The sequence below is a fragment of the Lingula anatina genome, chromosome 6 (genome assembly GCF_051362555.1).
Source record: "Lingula anatina isolate TDL-2025a chromosome 6, LinAna3.0, whole genome shotgun sequence".
Taxonomy (NCBI): Eukaryota; Metazoa; Brachiopoda; class Lingulata; order Lingulida; family Lingulidae; genus Lingula; species Lingula anatina.
In genome coordinates, this window is record NC_141772.1 from 8478139 (window position 1) to 8501319 (window position 23181).

Consider the following 23181-nt stretch of genomic DNA (forward strand, 5'->3'; position numbering starts at 1 on the left):
CATCATTTTGTAAATAGTTTTTATTGAACTTAAAGGGACGGGATGCCAGAAGCATTAAACAAATAGAAAAAATATTTCCTTTAAAACAAAAACCTTAAGGTATATAATATAGAAATACACATTTACTACATAAACACTCATAGTTGGGACGGAATGCTCTTAGAGAACTTAAGTAAACTTATTTTCAGTTTCCAAGTATTTACTTTGTAAACCCTTAAAGCAAATCTAGTGGTATCACTTCTAGGCACAAAATAAGAAATTGTGTATCAATTGTTTGGTAATTTGGACTCTTATTGGCAAACTCTACATGTCTGGACAAACTAATCGCCTTCACCTGTTGTCACACAGTGGGGGATTTACAGGGGGTCCTGACCTCCCCCCCCCTTCAGTTTCTGAAAAATATATCACACCAAAATTCCCCTCTCAACATTAAAATTTTGACCAGCTAATTCATAATTTGAAACTGAACCAAAGGGCACCATTTGCCTTCCAAAACACCAAGACACCTTGAGCAGGTCTTGAACCCCATGCCAAGAGGGGGAATGATCAGCTTCATATCTGAGCTTTGTCTTTCCGGACCCCCCCCCCCCCCCCCCCCCCCCACACACACACACACACACACACACACACACACACCACCACCACCCTTTTCAAATAATCCTGGATCTGCCCCTGGTCACCATAAACGGAAAACCATGTGACTTATTATTCTCAAACTTAGAATGATGATTCTTCAGACTGAAATGCAGTTTTAGTTCCAAAACCAAATAATCCTCAATACCCAGTAGTCGTATTTAACACAAAACATATGAAAAGTATCTTCCTTACTTACAGTATCCTTTCATAAAATATTCTGAAACATGTGGCAATGTATTTAATACACTGCCTAGCTGAAATAAGTACTAACATAAACCGTTAGAAGTTTACCAAAAAAAGTTAAGCATTAAATGAGAAACTGTAAGTTGGTTTACATTTTGAAAATGCTACCCAGATGATGCCAAAAAAAAGAAATAAAAAAAAATAGAAAAACTTGAAAAACTGCTGCCTAGGTTACTGAATTACGAAAATGAGCATGTTGCATTCCTTTTTTTGTACAAATACTGTAAGTGATAGCACATCTTCAACTGAATGGATATTGAATGTGAGGAGTGATTATTGTACCACCAGCGTAGGCGCTGGCGGTACCCATGGTTTTAGTCCCGACCCGTATGTTCCGCCGGCTCCTGCGGCTCCTGCGGCTCCTGCGGCTCCGCCGCCAAGTCACCGTTACCGCTTCTCCTCCTAGACGGTAAGGGCCCCTGTATCCATCTCTTGGATTTAGGTCACCTATAATCTCAACTCGTTCCACGTAAAATTTGGGCTTTGTCGGTATTGGGGTCTAGGTGTGGCACTCATTGCAATGCACCCTTGTCTAAAAATGGCAAAATTAAATGCTAATTATCTACCCTACGGAAGGAGTTATGGGAAAAATTTCTACAGACAGCTTTCCAAAAGTCATATGTGTAGATTTCAAATATGCCCTTGGATTTGACCTTTGACCTTTATTTCAAGGTCAAACGGGCCAAAATTTTCAAAAAAATGAAATTTTTTACGAAAAAAAATTTTTTTGCCCTGTTATTCAGATACCACACAGACTTAACCAATAATATTATTAGAAAGTGTAACCCTTCGGGTCATCTTTCATCTCCCTGAATTTGGGGTCAATCGGTGCATTTTCACAGGAGTAGCGGCCATAAAGTACCGAAACTGAAAACTGTCTCTAATTCGGGAACCGTTAATGCTAGAGACCCATTCTTTTTTGCATTTTGTAGAGCATGTAAAGCCCAACACTGGAAGTGGTCTCCGTTTTTTTGTATTCCAAACGGTTTTCAAGTTACGCTGTGTCAAAAAGTACATATTGGTGGTGAAAGCAAAATGTGCAGTACGGTAATGGATAATAAATTTTGAACTCTGGAAAAATAATACATAAGGCTTGGCAAAGCAGACAACTTGTGGTCAAAAATGACATTATTTCATCAAATTTGAACTTCTGGAACTTCAGAGCACCTCCTATTTTAAGAATTTTGACCAAAATGATGTTTTCTTTATTTTAATTAATCTTTTCTGTAAGAAATTTATGGCACATTATGGTAACTCCAAAATTATAACATTTAGTCCCTTATATCTCCAAAACTGGCAGAGATAGGTCCATAGTTACTATTGAAGTTGAATAGGAAGTCACATACTGGCAATCCAAATGTGACCTTTGACCTACTTTTCACCATGAACTGAACTTTGCAAATTTTGCTTCCCTTTTATCTCCAAAACTGGCAGAGATATGTCCATAGTTACTATTGAAGTTGAATGGGAAGTCATATACTGGCAATCTAAATGTGACCTTAAAATTGACCTTTGACCTACTTTTCACCACGAACTGAACTTTGCAAATTTTGCTTCCCTTATATCTCCAAAACTGGCAGAGATAGGTCCATAGTTTTTATTGAACTTGAATGGGAAGTCATATACTGGCAATCTAAGTGTGACCTCAAAATTGACCTTTGACCTATTTTTCACCAAGAACTGAACTTTGCAAATTTTGCTTCCCTTTTATCTCCAAAACTGGCAGAGATAGGTCCATAGTTTCTATTGAACTTGATTAGGAAGTCATATACTGGCAATCTAAATGTGAACTTAAAATTGACCTTTGACCTACTTTTCACCATGAACTGAACTTTGCAAATTTTGCTTCCCTTTTATCTCCAAAACTGGCACAGATTGGTCCATGGTTACTGTTGAACTTGAATAGGAAGTCATATACTGGTAATCTAAATGTGACCTTAAAATTGACCTTTGACCTACTTTTCACCATGAACTGAACTTTGCAAATTTTGCTTCCCTTATATCTCCAAAACTGGCAGAGATAGGTCCATAGTTACTATTGAAGTTGAATGGGAAGTCATATACTGGCAGTCTTAATGTGACCGTAAAATTGACCTTTGACCTACTTTTCACCATGAACTGAACTTTGCAAATTTTGCTTCCCTTTTATCTCCAAAACTGGCAGAGATAGGTCCATAGTTACTATTGAACTTGAAAAGGAAGTCATATACTGGCAATCTGAATGTGACCTTAAAATTGACCTTTGACCTACTTTTCACCATGAACTAAACTTTACAAATTTTGCTTCCCTTTTATCTCCAAAACTGGCAGAGATAGGTCCATAGTTACTATTGAACTTGAATAGGAAGTCATATACTGGCAGTCTTAATGTGACCGTAAAATTGACCTTTGACCTACTTTTCACCATGAACTAAACTTTACAAATTTTGCTTCCCTTTTATCTCCAAAACTGGCAGAGATAGGTCCATAGTTACTATTGAACTTGAATAGGAAGTCATATACTGGCAGTCTTAATGTGACCGTAAAATTGACCTTTGACCTACTTTTCACCATGAACTGAACTTTGCAAATTTTGCTTCCCTTTTATCTCCAAAACTGGCAGAGATAGGTCCATAGTTACTATTGAACTTGAATAGGAAGTCATATACTGGCAATCTAAATGTGACCTTAAAATTGACCTTTGACCTACTTTTCACCATGAACTGAACTTTACAAATTTTGCTTCCCTTTTATCTCCAAAACTGGCAGAGATAGGTCCATAGCTACTCTTGAACTTGAATAGAAAGTCATATACTGGCAATCTAAATGTGACCTTAAAATTGACCTTTGACCTACCTTTCACTATGAACTGAACTTTGCAAATTTTGCTTCCCTTTTATCTCTAAAGTTACACTGTATCAAAAAATACATATTGGTGGTGAAAGCAAAATGTGCAGTACGGTAATGGATAATAAATTTTGAACTCCGGAAAAATAATACATAAGGCTTGGCAAAGCAGACAACTTGACATTATTTCATCAAATTTGAACTTCTGGAACTTCAGAGCACCTCCTATTTTAAGAATTTTGACCAAAATGATGTTTTCTTTATTTTAATTAATCTTTTCTGTAGGAAATTTATGGCACATTATGGTAACTCCAAAATTATAACATTTAGTCCCTTTTATCTGCAAAACTAGCAGAGATAGGTCCATAGATACTATTGAACTTGAATAGAAAGTCATATACTGGCAATCTTACTGTGACCTTGAAATTGACATTTGACCTATTTTTCACCATGAACTGAACTTTGCAAATTTTGCTTCCCTTTTATCTCCAAAACTGGCAGAGATAGGTCCATAGTTACTATTGAACTTGAATAGGAAGTCATATACTGGCAATCTAAGTGTGACCTTGAAATTGACCTTTGATCTACTTATTATCATTAACTGAACTCAGCTAATTTCTTTCTCTTTTAACTCCAAACCTGGCAGAGATAGGTCCATAGTTACTATTGAACTTGAATAGGAAGTCATATACAGGCAATTTACCTTGAAAATGACCTTTCACCTACCTTACGATGAACTTAAATTTGATTGTACCATTTTTAGTTTCATATATTTTTTGCATATATTGAAAATTCTTGTTGATTGCATGTTTACAGCTTGTCAAGCACAAGACTGGTGACTGTGTCCCTTATTTTGTGTATGTGGGGGTCTATACGAATGCGCTTGCTCCAGCTGGTGGTACAATATTCGGAGGCGGTATCGCCTCTCTGATCCTCTAGTTAAAAAAGACATTTAAAAATCTGTAATAAAGAAGTATCACATACATACTAAAATTTCATCACAGCACTCTCAAAATAAAAAATGATATATGAACAAAGAACAGACAATACACCAGGCCTAAGAGAACGGTAATTACTCAATCTTTTCAATGGGGGAAAATTGTTAATTTTACAGTTACTGTATTTTTAAGTAATATTTTTTTTGAAAATTAGAACATTCATATTGAGTGGTAGCAACAAAACTATATAGCAGGCTACTCGCTTCCATCCAGTAAAAGCAACACAAATGATAAACAGAAATATAATTTTTTGTAATTATGAAATTATGCATCTGAAAGTTTGATTTTTTTTCCCATTGAAAAAAAGGGGTTAATTATTGTACACATGCAAAGAGACATTTGAAATTATTGCAACCTGAAGACTAAATATTAATATTCAGTAAGTTCTGTATGACTTGGTCTTGTACATAATATACTGGTTGAATACACAACCTGCAAAACATAAACAAAGTCACAGACAAAGCTCCTTCACAGAAGTGTTTTCAAAACTTGAAAATAATTACAAGTTATATCAATAAGAAAAAGTTTAATTTTCTACTCTAATTTGGTTCAGTATTCTCAATTTTATATGCTCCCTGCAGGAAAAAATCATCAAAATCAATTGTAATCAAATTTTTATATCCATAATCACCTGCAGAGAGAGGAAAACAGTAAAATAAGATCCACATCTGTCATATATTTTCATAACGGCCCTTGCTCAGGCAAAAACCTTCTAAATATCAAACTTTGTTTTTCCCATGTTTTCAAGATCACTCCTCCTTTGGTCATTCTCCCCTGTACTTTCACTTTCTGTTTGTACAGCATCCAGTAGGTTCCAGAAATACTGCACAATCTTAGGAACTGAGCTCTCTCCAATTTCGTTCAAGGAGGCGAAGCTGCTAAAACTGGACACTGTGGACAAGCTGCGACGCAGTGTCTGATGGTGAAGGTCACTGATGTCCGTCTCCATGATGACCGGCTGATGGGTCAGTCCTGAGATTAAATGTTGTAGGAGGTTGCGTTCTTGTTCCTCGTTCAGCGGCCGTAGTCTAGTGACAACTTTGGCCAAGTACTCTAAAGTGTGCTTTGGCCCCTTAAATAATTATAATTTTAAAAATGTATGGAAGGAATATAATGTTAGTTTTTAGCTAGTTTTAAGTTAGTGATTTTTTTCCCAAATTGTGCCATGCAGTAGATGGGCCTACAGGCCCCTTAACTCCTTTCCAAAGTAAATAGAAATTTCAAAGGGTGCTATGCGGCTGATGCGCCTAAAGGCCTCTTTACTCCTTTACAAAATAAAAAAGATGGAAAATTCAAAAAGTTATGTTTATTTACATGCATCTTTTCTTACCTTTTCTAATGTGGTAAGCCCTTTTAAAGGTTCCTCTACATACTGTAACATCAATTTTAAGTCTTGGATTCGTAGAATGGGTTCCTTAAAAATTTCAAAATGGAATGCATTCAGTCAAAAAAAAAAATGCTTATTCAACAACCATCTGCAATACATACAAACATAACAGTCAAAAGGTCACAAGTGGCTACGTCCACTGTTTAATGTAATGCTTCAATTCAATGACTTAATTCGACCAGTTTATCAATGAAAATTGTTGATAACTGTGAATGATAGCCCAAGAATCTGGTCCAACTTGAATCAGCTGCTTCTTCATTCTCAAACCTCCATGGGTGCATGTTTTTTCATACTCTGACCATCAGCAGCAGTAAATTTGTATTAAGTTTGATGTACCACAGATATGCACCTAGCCATCCAAATAATGTCACAGTGGTTTCCTAGAGCCCATTTAAAACAGATGAGCCATCTACTGATCTGCAGATCAAATATGGCGGACTCTACATGAAACCAGGGTCTGCTAAATCCCATAAAGAGCTCCCTGCCTCCACACGCGCCATTAAATGGATTAAAGCTCAGCTCTGAGGTTTAATTGTAAGTCCCTGCCATGGCGCATGTGGAGCTTGGAGGCGGGGAGACCAATACAGGATTTAGCGGTCTTACTTTAATGTATGTTCCATGCCCGTGAATTGAGTTTACTTGGCAGCCACTTTTTCAATTAAAAGAAGAATGTTATAGAAGCCGAAGCATTTTTTGTGGAAAGAAGAAAAAGGAACCCTTTTCTATTTCCTTGTTCTAACAGAGTAAACTTCCATCAAATGCTGCTGAAGTTCAGGTACGACTAGCGTGAAAGTATGGAAATTTGTGAATGAGGAGTCTGGCCCTTGTTAGGTTCAATACTGAAACCCACACAGGCTATAAACAACACACTTAATTATCTTGTTATACCTTGAGGTGGTCTATCCAGCTCCACAGCATGTGCCCTAGTACATAGGGGTTGGACTCTTTGTAAACATTTTCCCAACCTGTATCCACTGTGTTCAGTTGGTGCTGGAAAAATAAAGAAATAAATATATAAATATATGTAAAGTCGCATATAAGTTATTTACATATGTAAATGCGTATCAAACAAAACTTTTCACTAACTATAAATAAAAAAAAACCATGTTACTTTTATTTTAAGCATTTATGACTACTGGCCTCCTGTAAAATTTTTTGGCAAAACAATTTTCAATGAAAAAATATAGAAGTATATTATTTGTGTTAAATTATGAATTCTTATTGGCGGTTTAAAGTAAAACTAATAGCATAATACTAAAAATTAATTTGATGATTTTATCTATAACCAAAATATACACTAGGCTATTTGCATGCAAAAGTGTAAACTGTTTTTAAAAACATGACTGTACTAGTATGTGTCTATGACATAACACCTTAAGAATTTTACATACCTGATATTCCTCGGAACTTGTAACATCCGTCTGCTGGTGTTCCGCTACTGTCATGGCGTCCACAACTTTTGTAACACTTCCCTCCTCCTGTGGCTCATTACTCAAACTCTCGGCCCCCGATGTAGGGCTCAAACTGCCACTACGATTTTCATCACTCTGTGACAAACTGCATTCCAGACTAGCATCTAGGCTATTATCAGAGTTATTTGCTTGCAACTTGGTGTCTCTTTCATTGACGAATGCTTCTGATGCCGTCTCCTTGATCACGTCTAAATTTTCAATGTGGTGTGTCTTGGTACAAGCTTCCTCCAGGTGGCGCTTGCGTTTGTTTGCCAACTCCAGGAGTCGCTCACATAAAACATAGATAGGCTGAAGAAAATTAGGTATATTTAAATTATTAATAAAATATTATACTAATGTCTTGTTTTTCATTCCAGAAGTTAGTTGCAAATCACAACAAAAACTTGGTAAAACAATTTCTTCAATTCTAATATAATATAATATAATATTATTATAATAGTTAGTATGTTATTTCTTATTAGGCACTAAAACTTGAAGTATGGTAAATGTCAGTAAAATACAAAAGAAGTTTCATATGTATATTTTTGATGGAGTTGCATATTTGTGGCCATATCAGAATGACATTATCTCCCAAAACATAATTAAAATTTATTAAACACCGGTGTTTATCTCTTAAGGTTTCTTGAGGGAACTGCGTGAATACTTGGTTGTATATATAATATGCATGCTTTTAAAAATACTGGGGGTTTGAAAAATTGAGGAAATTTTTTGATTTTGCCTCCCAGAAAAAGAGTTATTTTTTAATGCATACAAATTTAAGATTCACATGAAAAGTTACTTACCCTCAAAACAAAGTCATTAAACAACAATAAACAAAAATTATAATCTATATAAAACTTGAATGGGTCAAGTCTAAGAAAATTAACCTCCTTCTGTGACAGTTCATCTTTTTCTTATTTAAATCTATTCATCTTCATTAATTATTTATTTTATTTATCTATTTCAGTAGCAAAATGGTACCTTTGGAATGTGTTTCAGTTTTCTTGCCTCGTATCCATGTAACATCTGTTTTTGCCTCACGAGGTACTTTGCCAGGGTGAACTCTGTTGCCTCTGACCCCCTGGATACAAAAACATTTACAAGTGGACACAATCAGAAATAACAAATATTTAGATTTCCTATGAACTTTCAATCATTCAATTAGATTTTCTGTACATTGTCACCAGTTTTTTTTCCCTTGGTGAAATAACCCTGGTAAATCTATTTCATCAAATAACCAGTAAACTGTAATTTGTGTTCAAACCACTAGAATTTTTCAATGTAATTACAGTGACCAGTAAACCTGATGCATATTCATTTAATAACCAAAATTTCCTGTATACTCACAGGGTTGCATAAATTATTCTTCTGGGTACTAAGTAATCAGCAAATTCTTGAATACACTTTATCTGGCCGGAAGTTTGAATGGCATTGGGACTGGAAGACAAAAATTTGCTGTAAATTATTAAATTGTTTAAAATGACATTAAGTATGTTGCATTCTTAGTTAATTGTGTATTTCTTCAGTCTGGTTGATGTCATTTATTTCACCAGTTAGTGTTCACTGAAAATGTCAGTTTACCACCAAAATGGTTCTGGGAATATTAAAAAATTTAGATTGAAACAAAAAAAAGTTGCAATCTAATTAATTCTGTAGTCTGTAACAGATACAGATTCATAAGTCACAGGGAATAGGACAGGAACAGGAGCCCCCCCCCCGACCCACTTGTGGGTCAAGTTTTCCTCTATATTATACACAATAACATGCATTGTATAGAGTCTTGTGTGCATGCACTGCATCATCATATATAATATCCATAGGATATCACCATATGTATGAAGTTATGATATACTTGTACACTTTATATGCAATGTTTATATGGAGAGCCTGCAAAGCACATGTCACTTTCAATAAGTAATTTCTGGTTGGCGAAGTTTCAGAAGATGTGAGGGATTTTTCATTCTGCCTTCACTCTGAGAGAAGCCAGAATGCCAATCACATTCTGAATGTCATTACGTGTGTCATTAGGAAGGCCTGTAAGCCATATTTGCTACAGTCTGCTAAGAATAGAGCATACACTGCTTACCGTTTTAATCTTACAAACTGGATGGCTTCGTCAGCCTCTATTCTGTTGTTAAAGACCAGAAAACAGGCTATCAGCACTCCAGTGCGCCCTGAAATAACAAAACACATACTGTGTGAGAAAAGCACTGAACCCAAATACTTTTTAAAGTAATACTTTTTAAATACAAATTTTAAAGTTTTAAAAAACTGAAATGTTGTCTTAAACATCAAAGCAATAGTTACCACTACTTAAACAACAACCTTAAAAGTGAGGCAATTCTTGCAAAAAGCACATGACAATAAAACAAAACATCTTTCACATGTGCCACCTAAGTACACAGGGGCTCTCACTGAATGCAATTAGGTTATTTAACATACAAATACACCTCCCTCTGGCATTGAGTAATATACACAAAAGCTGCAAATTATTTGTCAACGACTACATTGGAAACAAGTGGAGAGTACAGGTATCTGACTTCGAACAGCAGTTTTGTTTAACTCCTTTATTCTTTGAGGCCAAACATGTTCATTTGTTCTGTTTAATTGTAATATACAGTGGGTATTAAAATGGGCCACAGGTTTATACAAACATATTTATTCTGCATACCTAGCCCTGCGTGGCAGTGTATGGACACCTTGCCTTGGGAAACTGCAAACTGCATCACCTTCACCATGTCCAAGATGGTAGACATGGAGGCCACACCATAGTCCTTCCTATTGAATTTTGAATGGGCAGGTAAAATTAAAATTTTTATTCCATAAGGTTTAAGTATTTCAAAATTGCTGAAATAGTTCTGATTGAGTAGTTCAATATAATAATTACTGTGAATTATCTAAAACAAAATTTTCACAAAAAAAGACCAAATTTAATATTGATTGAAACATCCAACAGTTCTTAAATGACAAAAATTAAGTACTGCTTGTTATTTTGCAAGGATAACATCTCTTAATATTCATTATTATTGGGAAATTTTTAAAATTATATACTTGAGAACATAAAACACATTAGAAAATTGAAGTTACGCAGAAAAGTGAATTCTGTTATTTGATGCATATATTAGGCCTGTGAATTAATACCTTTAAGACAAACTTACCATCCAAAGTTGTAAAAGAAAACTGAAAAAAAAAGAAATAGAATGTTAATTAATAAGTTTTGATTTACTTTGAAATTTTTCCTTTGACTGTCTCAACCAGTTAACTGTTGCCCAAAATTTATTCATATTGTACGACAAAATAAATTAATAAATATACAAGTTAATGAAGGATGCTATACTAAATTAAATTTTCTTCTTGTGATACTAATTCTAATACTTCACAGGATTCAAAAGTCACAATTCACATAAATGCACCACTTTTGTCCCTGAATCATTATGGACAACCTTGAATGAGAAATGCTCAGATTTTAGATTAATTCACATACCTGATCAGAACAACATATCATTCACAAATTGAGTTTCAATCCTTTTGAGAAATAAAAAAAATCCCAGATTTTATAAACTGATTCACATACAACACACAATTCACAATTCAGGTTTCACATACTGCCTTTGTCCATGAACTCCTGTGGGTCGTATGAAAATCCCAGACTATGCAACCCATATCCGCAGCTTGCATGTTCCCCAGGCTTCTGTAGATTGATAATGGACTTGATGCCAGCACTGTTTAATATAAATATTAAGTACACCAATTATACATATGTTATATCTATTAAATAATTATAACTGAATATATGATAATTATAATATTTGGACTAATTATTCACTCATATAAAAGAAAGGTGTGTCTAATGTCCTTACCAATTTCATATCAGATTCCGTAAAAACTTTAATTTTAACTAGACTGCAACTGGCTGAAGCCAGTGGCGGAGGATTCCCCTGCAAAATAGGGGTGGAATGACCTTGAAGAAAAGGATCAATTACAAGGCCATGTGCTAAATCTGATGCCATATCCTGAAAGGGGGGCAACAAAACATCACTTTTAGCCCACTTCAATATTTCTCCATGAAATAGCCGAATGACCTTGAAAATGAGGGTCAAGGTCAAATTTGACACTTGATTTGGGGGTGTTGGGTATATGTTTGGGGTAGTTTACCATAGCATGTTATCACAAAAAATCAATATTTCATGAAGAAATTGACAAAGTCACTATTTCTGTGAAATTATTAATATTTAAAAATCTATATTAAAAAAACTAATCAGTCAATTGTCAATATTATTAGATACTGCACTGGATAGATATCTAGGGCAACTTTTTACATCAACCTTGTGGCTCTGTGACATCTGGTTTACCCCCTGCCGAGTGTCAACCTCCTGGAGCATATTTTGCAATAGGTTGACCTTGACCTGACCTACTTTCCTAAAATTACATCACTTGATATAGAATTATTGTGTGACCTCACCTGTGAAAGGATTTGTCAAAATGTTGAAAATTCTAGGAGATATTGCATTTTGAAATTTGCAAAAATTTCACTTTAAAAGGCTCTGTGACCTTGAAAATTAGGTCAAGGTCAAAAAATTGGGTGGACCGGAATAACTTTTCATAGGCTATCAGTATGAATTTTTTCAGAATTTTAGAAAGAAATTTTTTTGACGAAAAATAAGAAGAAGAAGAAGAAGAACAGGAAAAACAATAGTATCCTAATAAGTTAAACATAAAAATATGATACCCACTCATTAAACTTTTCAAGAAGATCATGCTTCTGCATATTAGTGCTGTTAGGGCGAGCCATGGCAAGAATATTTTCTGTCACCCTGTAATAAAAAGAAAAGTTCTTAATCTACACAGTGACTCAAAAAGTAAGATATATTCAAAATCTCATTTTCAAGCTTGTTTAATAATTGAAACATGATTATAAAAATAAATAAATATTATTAAGTAAATAAAATGAAATAATTGCCACCTCTTTTTCTGTCCCAATATTCAATTATAAGACAAATGTACAAGTGATATGCACAACTACCGGTAGCATTTCTTGACAGTCTTGTTGAACATTTGAGGTCGTTGAAATGATGAAACAAAATATCCTGAAATTATTGGCATCATAATACTTAATTCACATTAAATTACTTGAGTTGTAGACATATAAAAGTTAAAATAATAATAATAATAAATTCATCCCACAAAACAACAGGTGAAAGTTATGTTATTACTATGCATCTATTAATTTTTTTCATGATGTCACAGTGTTTTGTTTTTCATTATGTGTTTTTCTTATGTGAACATGATCAACACAGACATTGTGACAATTCTTTGATGATTCATCTACCATATAGAAAACAATATCAAAACTGTCGAGAAATGTTTCATGTTTAACCCTGCAGAATTTTCACCACTCAACAAGCAAACAAAAAACCAAGGCAACCACATACCCTATTACTTGGCTTCAATCAGAAAGAATTTATATATATTGATTTTTCCATCTTAACCTTACACAGGGATCATTTCTTTGGTTATCTAGAAATTCCAAGTTGTGTTTGTGTAAGGACAGAATCTAAAATCATTTATCAAAACTTAATCAAGAATGTAATTATTAATTAAAGAGACAGAAAAACACTTTACACCTCTGGCCGTATGTTATTGATTTTCTTGCCCATTTGATACATTGGTACAGCCTTATGTAACTGTAACTGAGCATAAAAGTACCCTTTAAATAGTACCTTTTAGTAAAATAAACAGAAAATCAAGAAAAACAATCATATCATTGGCTGTCAAGTACCATTCTGTACCAATGAATTTTCTCATTATAAATATATTTCTAGGTTCTAGATTCCGGTATTGCCAGCTCGATCTTGATTTCATATATAACCCATAGTAGCGAGTCCACCACAAGGTATATTTAGCAAGCTAGCTTTTACGTTGCTCTGACACTCAGGGTAATACCGGTATATATGGGACTCGCTCAAAAAGATTCATTTTTGTTTTGCTGTGAAAAAATATTGTTTCCTGTTTGGTACATGTACCTTTAATAGTCAGTAAACAAACCCAATTATCTCCCAAAACAGAAAACACCCAAAGAACACAGACCTCTGACAAGAAAAAAAGCAACAAAGAGTTATTTACGAAAAATCAGACTTGGTTTAAGTTGAAAAAAGTAATTTCGCCTCTATCCCTCTTGAATATAATTGTCTATCCTTAAAATTGCACCAAATCTTGCAAACGAAGTAGTTTTTACAACCACATCAATAATCATCTCTAAAAGCCAAACTGATAAAGATGAATACATAACCCCCTTTGTTGGTAGACAAAGGTACAAAATGTAACTTCCTTTATGACAGGTAACAGCATTTTGTGCTGACAACATTATTGATTTTTTGTCCCTGGGCCCATGTTGTGTTTCAGTATATGTGGAACCATTTGATTTAGTTACCATATATGTCACATGTTCATGCTGACAATCAGACTATTCAAACTGACTGACAGAAAATTAATAGATCAACCAATCTGCCAATCAATCAATTAATTAATCAATCATCAAGCCATCCAACAATGGATCAGTTGGTTAATCAAACAAACAATAGGGGAGTCAGGACTAGTTGGACCCCGGGGTAAGTAGCCCCCCCCCCCCCCCCAATCAATTTATGACAAAGTAACTATGGAGTAAAAGAATTGATCACATCCTTTTGTAAAGTGACCATATCCAATAGTGCTAAGAAAGCGTCGGCAGCCAGTCCAAATGAAATAATTTAGCATCTTTAAGTAACTTCATTAAAGAGACTTGATGGGGGGCCAACTTACCCCGGGGTCCAACTAGCCCCAGTCTCCCTTACCAAATAAAGGTACAAGGGCAGAGATTACTATTTACCAGTGAGAAAAGAGCCCTGTGATTGCCATCTCGTCCTCTTTCCAGAATGTGTCCGATTCGTACTTGCACTTCTGTCCTCCACAGAACATGGAGCACATCTTCTCCTCCGAGATCGTGCCACGGATTTTGTTAGAAAAGAAACCATACTTGGATTTTGGTTTCAGTGCTAGAGGATAAAGCAAATAATAATGATAATAATGATAATAATAATAATAAAAAGAAATAATAATAATAATCCAATCGCAATGTTTTTAACAGAAATGTGTTTTAATGCTGTAAACTATTCTTATAAATCTTAAAATAATAAGTAAGATATTTTCCCAATGTAGTGCTTTATTAAAATAAGAAAAGTGCACCAGAATGGCAATGGCAGTAGCACACGAGTATTATGGCTTAATATGTCTAGACACATATAGCGCCTCTCCAGAAGAATATTTGAACACAATTTTAATTAATATCTTTTTCATTGAATCACAAATAAGAGGAAATATGCCTTTGTTAAAAATCTAGGTTACATATCAAAAGACAAACAAACATGACCTAATTTGCACTTTCGTTTCCCTCTCTAGAAGAAAAAAACCAATGTAACTGTTGTATCAAAACGTAAATATTAAGGAAAGACAAACATGCCACATTTCTGAAATGAAAAGTCAATTTGAAAGTAAAAAATCTAACATGACCTTGCTGAAATAAACTGCATGTTTCACATTTTGCTAGGGAATTTCTACAAAATAAGCACACCTTATGAGTACAGTAATAATAGGACATGCTTTTAAATAATTAAATCAACAAATGCAATGATTAATGCATAATATATTATTTATATACATAAACAATTACACCCTACCACTTCCAACAGCAACTCCCATGTTTCAACATGTAGCTCAGACCGTTGCCTTTCCATATAACTCACAAATCAACATGTCTACATGCTCAGTTCACCTGCTAAAACCAAGGAAGCTTGAAGCTACCTATTTATCAAAATGAAGGACAACTACATTAAACATGACCTTTAGTTTACAACCGGGACTGTCTCAAGAAATTGATTTGTTTGTTTATTTGACTGTGCGATATTGAAAGTACCGGGAACATGTAGGTATGCTCACTGTTCTATAATTAATGTTACACTAATAAAATAATAATTAATTACAATAATTTGGAAATGAGTACAATCAATAAACAGGGATTGACATTAAGGGTTGGGTGGTTGTGTTTTACAACTCAGGCAACCAAATCTTGACCAGCAGCTGCCCGACAATGCATCCGATTCCATTTTGAATATTTTTTTTATTTATTGTACTAAATGTAGGTTTTACAGCGTGTTTTATGGGATTGGCTCCTCTGGACAATGTGTGCAGTAGTTTTTTGTGTTGATTATAAGATAGCATACAGAGTATATATTAAATTTTCTGTACTCTTTTTGTAAAAAAAGCAGAGAAACTGGCAAAACCTTTTATTTGGCATTCTTTTTGAATCTGAGATACCAGTTAAAATAAAGTTTTTTCATTGCATGCTAGGTAACCTCCCTCCCCAGGGGAATTTTTTTTAAATCTGGTACAGCAACCAAACCGCTGGACCTGGTTGCATTCAGTAGCTACTAACTGAAAAAATAATGTCCAGCACTGCATAAGGGTCTGCAATAGACTTCATACCAATAAAATACATGACTGTTCTGTTAAATAAACATTAATCATTGCCTGATAACTTGGATTATCATTTATCTTAAACAATCCTTATGAAATGGATTTTTTCTTTGATATTAGATGAAATTAACTCAAATCTTGGAACTATGAACAAATTTTTAGTTCTCAGAGTGTCAGAGTATTGCATATACATGTAAGCCTGTTGTACTTGCATATACTAAACGTAATATACTACATGTAAACATTCACAGACCATATCATACTAACTATGGATCGATCTATCTTCCAGGAGATTCTCACTAGATTGCAATCAACTTAAGCAGCTTAGATGCCTGTCATACCTACTAAAGCTGATAGGGGGTAATTATTTATCATTCAGCAGCTTCAACAGGCTTGTCAGACATTTTAAGTTGCTTAAGCTGAAAGCTATTTAGCAAGAGACCCCTCGGTGATGGATTGATCCTGTGAGATATATCTAGATATGGGAACCCAGTCATAGAGTTAAGTACATATTCTTACTTGAAGCTGGAGTCCAATGGTTAAGAAGAATAGTTAAGTGCAGTGAAGGATATTTGGATCACAATAAATTAATAATCAACCTCTTTTACGCATATCCTTTTCTGGTTGTTTCAAAAAATCAATTTCCAGGAAAAACAACGTAGTTTTTCTTTAGGCCAAAGAACTGTCTTCACTATGGCAACAGCCCGTTAATATCGGCAGTGCTAGGTGACCTGCACTAATGGTATAAGTCCTGAATATACTAATTGCCTGAAATAACCCTGTTACAGTTCAGTATACACACATACACACACACACACACACACTCACACACACACACACACACACGTTACAGAAATGGTTCTAATGTGTATTTATTTTTCTTTTCATGTAATGGAAGTTTTCTCCTGCAGAGATGCCTGTGTACCATGAAAATCTGACTCCCCTAAAATGTGACTCCCCAGTCAGATTTTCATTATGAAAATCTGACTCCCCAGTCAGATTTTCATAATGAAAATGTGACTCTCCCTATGAAATTTTGACTCCCCCCAAAAAAACATCCATTAATCTTATTTTATTTGAGTAAATGACTATGATTTTGTAGTATGCATAATGGATGATACATTGGCACTTTTTTGTAGTTTGAAGGTGAAAATTTTCATTAAAAAAAAAGAAAAATTAAAAATGTGCACATAATGAAAATGTGGTTCCCCTATGAAAATTTGACTCCCCCTCCACAAAACTTCATAAATCTTATTTTATTTTGAGTATATGACTGTGATCTTGTATTATGTAAAATGGTTGATACATCAGCACATTTTTTGTAGTTTGCACATAAAATTTTAATGAAAAAATGAGAAAATTAAAAATGTGCACATAATGAAAATCTGACTCCCCCATGAAAATAGGTCCTTTTCCCCATGGGAGTCCAAATCTCATGGGTGTAAAAATAAAGATTTTCATGATTTCTGTTCATGCTTTCACTATTTTATCATCAAACCTTTAAATGTTTCCAATATATTTTTCATAAAGTATCCTAAAAGAAAAGGTGTCATCAAATATTAAATAACTTTTTCATCGGGGAGACAATAGGCGATTAAGTGGACATTTTTAATTTCCTTATTTTTTCATGAAAATTTTCACCTGCAAATTACAAAAAAGCGCCAATGTATCCTCCATTTCACATACTACAAGATCACAGTCACATACTCAAAATAAAATAAGATTTATGAAGTTTTGTGGAGGGGCAGTCATATTTTGATGGGGGAGTCAGATTTTCATTATGTGCTCATTTTTAATTTTCTTATTTTTTCATTAAAATTTTCACTTCAAACTACAAAAAATATGCCAATGTATCAACTATTTTACATGCTACAAGATCAGAGACATATACCCAAAATAAAATAAGGTTTATGAAGTTTTATGATGGGGGAGTCAAATTTTCACAGGGGAGTCAGATTTTCATTTTGTGCACATTTTTAATTTTCTTTATTTTTCATTAAAATTTTCACCTTCAATCTACAAAAAATGTGCCAATGCATCCTCCATTTTACATACTACAAGATCACAGACATATACCCAAAATAAAATAAGATTTATAAAGTTTTATGATGGGGGGAGTCATATTTTCATGGGGGAGTCAGATTTTCATTATGTGCTCATTTTTAATTTTCTTATTTTTTCATTAAAATTTTCAATGCAAACTACAAAAACATGTGCCAATCTATCCTCTTTTTTACATACTACAAGATTACAGTCATATACCCAAAATAAAATAAGATTTATGACGTTTTATGATGGGGGAGTCAAATTTTCACGGGGGAGTCAGATTTTCATTATGTGCACATTTTTATTTTTCTTATTTTTTCATTTGAATTTTCACTGCAAACTACAAAAAAATGTGCCAACGTATCATCCATTTTACATACTACAAGATCAGAGACATATACTCAAATGAAATAAGATGTATGAAGTTTTGTGGAGGGGGAGTCAAATTTTCATGGGGGGAGTCACATTTTCATTATGAAAATCTGACTGGGGAGTCACATTTTCATGGGAGTCAGATTTTCATGTTACACCTGCATGTTGTACATTGAGGGCATATTGTGCAGAATGGATTTTCTGTGTGCATGGACAATAAATATAATTTTTGGAACGAGCATGTTAAGTAATTAAAATGAGCAGATGAAAAGTAACATATATCAGTGAATTATTGCTTCTTCAATACAAAGACTTCATGAGAGGCATTTTGTTTTTTAAAGGCCTACTGCGCTCTAGGAACACATAGCGTTCACTGCTTTTTTTACAGTATAAAAACTATAAATCCACGTCAAAAAATTGTTCTTTTTAAGTTTTAGAGAGAAAAGATGAGATTTAGATGAGAAAATTCTGATTGGTCAGTTTCTAGTGACGTAACCCGTGGAGTAGCTTCCCACAGCTGTACTAGTAATAGTATATACTATGCAGTAGGCGACTAAACATCCAGGTGTCAGAAAAACAAATGCCGCAAAGTTGTGTTGCTCCCGGGTGCCGTAATGTAGGTTACAATAAGAAAGACATCTGCTATTATATCCTGCCTGCGGATGCCGCTAAACGTAAAATTTGGCTCAATTCTCTGAAGTTAAAAAATCCCAGCACTGTGTCAAAACACGCGGGGATCTGTAGCGACCACTTCGAGCCGGAATGCTTCGTACGTGACCTGCGAGCTGAATTGTGCGGTGGAAAAGCACGGAGAAAACTAAAAGATGATGCTGTACCCAGTATATTCGATTTTTCGGAGTACCAAAATGCGACAGTAAATGCCAGAGCGCTGCCGACGAGAGTCTTACCTGTAGGATGTGTGCATGATGCGGCCGTCGAAAGGAAGAAGAGAGCAGCTTCTAGAGCCCAAAAAATAGTTCGTAGCAGAATTACGTTGTCGAATTTTTTGGTTATGTTAGTGAAAACGTTAATATTAACATGATAGTGGAATCAAATTTTTACTCGACATACTGCTGCACTGATCACGTGTAAGGCAGAAGTAGCGAGGTAAGTTGCAGAGGTGTGAAATGTAGTGTCCGATGCGATCAGTCCGATATCTTTGGCCTTTTGTCCACTGACCTGGCTCTCCCGGAATGACACTGGTAAACTGCACGGGTGTGAAAAATAATGTTAGCTGTCACACCTGCATGTATTAGGTAACTTTCTCTTATCAGTCGGGATAAGAACGTTCAGCCGACGCGACAGATGGGCAATGTGTGAAAAACTGTGTTCGCTGCCCTGCTTCCAAACCTTTACTGTTAACATAGTTTTGGTGTATTTTGTTGGTTAATAAATGATAACCACGTGGGGAATTAATCTTCTTTTGTGTATCTATCTTCAAAAGTTTGAATTTATAAATGATCATGTAGTGATCAATTGCGTGTATCGTTTTAGTTTGCACTGCTAGCAAGCGGATAGCTGAATCGAATATGGCTTTCTGAGCCTTGACGCTAGTGACGTCACTCGCCTTAAAGCGCCACCACGCGGGAGTATCATAAACTACATTCACACCTGCATAAAATCGGCTTTAAAAACTAAATAAACGTAAGAACTTTTTTTTCATTACTCAAAAATGACTTTTGGGCACCTAACGGATAGTTTTAACCCGTTTTTTCATCACAGTATACCTTTAAAGAGTATGGGAACCTGCAAGATGCTTTTTGGTGACTCAATTAATTAATTAGGATTTCCCAAGACAAGGGTGCTCTTATACGAGCAATGAATAGACAAGATGCCTTTGTTGAAAATCGCTGTGAGAGGGTCCCTTCAGATAAGGGTGATGGGGCTGATGAGGGTTTAGATATCCCAGTAGTAACTGTTACGGATATAAGATGGGAACCTGCAAGACGTTTTTTGGTGAGTCATTAGGATTCCTCTTGACAAAGGTGCTCTAATACGAACAAAGAATAGGCAAGATGCCTTTGGTGAAAATCCCTGTGAGAGGGTCCCTTCAGATAAGGGTGTCTTCATTGGGCTGATGGGGGTGATATATCCCAGTAGTAACTGTTACGGATGTCAGATGTTTGAAATTTAATGTCATATGTCTTATGTATCGTCTTTATTCCATTTTTTTTTTTTTTAATAATAATAAGCGCAGATTCCACTTTAATTAAGTGTTCGTTTTATAATACTAATTGCAATATCAATGATTATGTAGGAGAATAGTAAAATACTAGAAATGACAGAGGCATAGTGTATTTATGTATTCCATGACCTACATCTGTCATTGTCAGCATACTGTTGCTGTGCTCTTTTCACCATTAGCGCAATTTGTGGAGGACCATATGACTTATTATCCTCAAACTTACTGGAGTGATTTATGGCACTAAATTACAGGTAAAGTTTGAAAAGCAGCTTTGTTTGATTAATTTTCTTGAATTTCTAGAATGATGCACTTTTTTTGCAGAAACTCAAGGTGACAGTATATAGATCACTTCATGTTATATCTTTCCACTAAAAAAAATCTCAAGGTCAAAATCATTACAAAGTGGCAGTCGATTTGAAAACTGATGCCAACCCTTCATGCTTTTAAATGGGTCTTAACATATACCCAATACAGTAATTAATCAGAAAATTTGCAAAAAAAGAGAAAAAAAAATATTACTGAAAATCATAATTCCAAAAAATTTAAAAAACCCAAAGGATGATTTGAAAGTTCTGGATGTGAACTTTGTACAATCCAGAAAAGACTGTGTGAGTGTGTAATTTAAAAAAAATTTAAAAAACCCAGAAAAAAAAAAAATGTTGAAATAAGTGAGGTTTGAAATTTTTGAAAAACTACCGTATCTCTCATTCAGAATGACTGATGACAACCCATTATCTACTATTGCCATTACATTTATGTGGTCAGAGAATGAAGAAAATAGCTTTGGCAATCAATATTTCACCATGGTCTAGGAATTGTAAAATATAAAGCACCAAATAGTAGTACATGTATTCTCTACAAGTCCAATACCAAATTCTAAATTTCTATTCATGCAAAACTCTGTATCACATAAATTAAGTAGATTCTAGATTAAATACTTTAAATCTTGGCCAAAACTTTTATCCATTTCTTCTGTATCTACTAAAGTTTGATTTACACTAAAAGGCCAATTCAAATAGTCCCATGGCTAGCCTGTAAATATACTCAATTCTTTAAAATAAAAAATAAAAAATTAATAAATTTAAAAAGATTTATAATCAAGTCCATATTTTTTCTTAAAACATACTTTCAAATAATTGAAAGGTGTCTGGTGTTTCCTTTCTAGCCTTTTTTTTTATATTATTCCCCTTTCTTACAAATCTATATTTTACCATGGGTTACATATAGTAACTAAAAGCATCAGATCCACCCATCATCATCAACAACAATTTTCTATAAATCTCCATGCAAAAAAAAATACCTTTCAGAGCATTTGCAGTATCCTCATCCGTGGCATCCCAGTCAATATTCTCCGGATTGGTGACAGAGAAATCTGGGTCCATGATGCTGTGCCAGCTGGCAATGACAGGTCTAGGGTGCCAACATGAAACCAGCACATCTACAACCCATGATGATACTGCTAGTCTTCTGTTGCCACCAGGTTCTTTTTTTCTTACTGTTATTGTCAGCTGGGGAATACATTTATAAATGAAAATTAGAACAACTTCCAATCCATTTTTATTGGATTGTCCACCAGAAGAGAATTTTTATGAAACAACTACCTACAGTAGAGTATATATTCCCATCACCAAAGCATCATTAAGCTGACCTCCTAAGACATTTCCTCAATATCACCCTGAATTTCAGAGGCCACTGTAAACACACTATTATCAGATACTGGTACTGCAGAATAATAATAATAATAATAATAATAATAATAAACACATAATACATATAGTTGTGATTTTCTGGTGACCTCTCAAACCCAGGGTGCATATTGATCCTGTAGCAAAAATCTATATAACTATCCAAATATGTTTCACTGTGGGTTTATGAAAACTTTGTCAAAAAAGTAATTGACTGAGACTATAAGCACTGTACATGTAATAAGTACCTGTAATAGTGTATTAAAAATGAGAATGCTGCGGCCTACCTGGCAGAGACAGGTTTTTCAGGTCATCCATTTTGATTATAAATATTTATAATTTTCACAAGTCTACAAAGCGAAGACTTTCACTTTCACTTTAACTACCCCTTTAGTGAGTACATGTACCCAGTATAAGGTGAAAATCTAAAAATGCTGACTGTTGCCAACAAAACCCTGGGGTGAATATTATCATTTATATTATATTTCAAAAGCGTACAGAGGGAATTACCCCCACCCCAAGCATATGGTTTGTACACTTGTAAAAATGTCATGATAAAATTGGGTGACCTCTGATAAAATTGGATGACCCTAAGTAAAATCAAGATACCAAATAATTGCAGAATGTGTAAAATTTTAAGAACACGTTTGTGGGAAGTTCATGTACTCACCACTCGTCGTTTCCCTCCTAGGGCTACGTTTTTGACCAGATAATTGTATAAGTCACCACAGTTTTCACTAGTACGTGCACTGAGGTTGAATAGTTTTGTGGCATTAATTTCTGACAGCTCGATAAATTAGCCTGTACCCGATGATCGATGAAATTAACAATTAAAAAGAAAGTA

General features: G+C 34.6%; 1 protein-coding gene across 1 annotated transcript; it reads right to left on the bottom strand.

Moving 5' to 3' along the window:
- Nucleotides 1-3922: 3922 nt before the first annotated feature.
- LOC106170644 (protein tyrosine phosphatase domain-containing protein 1) lies at nucleotides 3923-23132 on the bottom strand. Its single transcript, XM_013550615.2, has 14 exons — nucleotides 23008-23132; nucleotides 21953-22160; nucleotides 14407-14572; nucleotides 12275-12355; nucleotides 11148-11263; nucleotides 10700-10721; nucleotides 10213-10319; nucleotides 9628-9715; nucleotides 8889-8978; nucleotides 8523-8622; nucleotides 7482-7850; nucleotides 6979-7080; nucleotides 6034-6117; nucleotides 3923-5775 (listed from the first exon to the last, which is right to left on the bottom strand). The coding sequence occupies exons 2-14, from the start codon at nucleotides 22032-22034 to the stop codon at nucleotides 5416-5418; spliced, it is 1767 nt and encodes a 588-aa protein (XP_013406069.2). The 5' UTR covers nucleotides 22035-22160; nucleotides 23008-23132; the 3' UTR covers nucleotides 3923-5415.
- Between the last annotated feature and the right edge of the window lie 49 nt (nucleotides 23133-23181).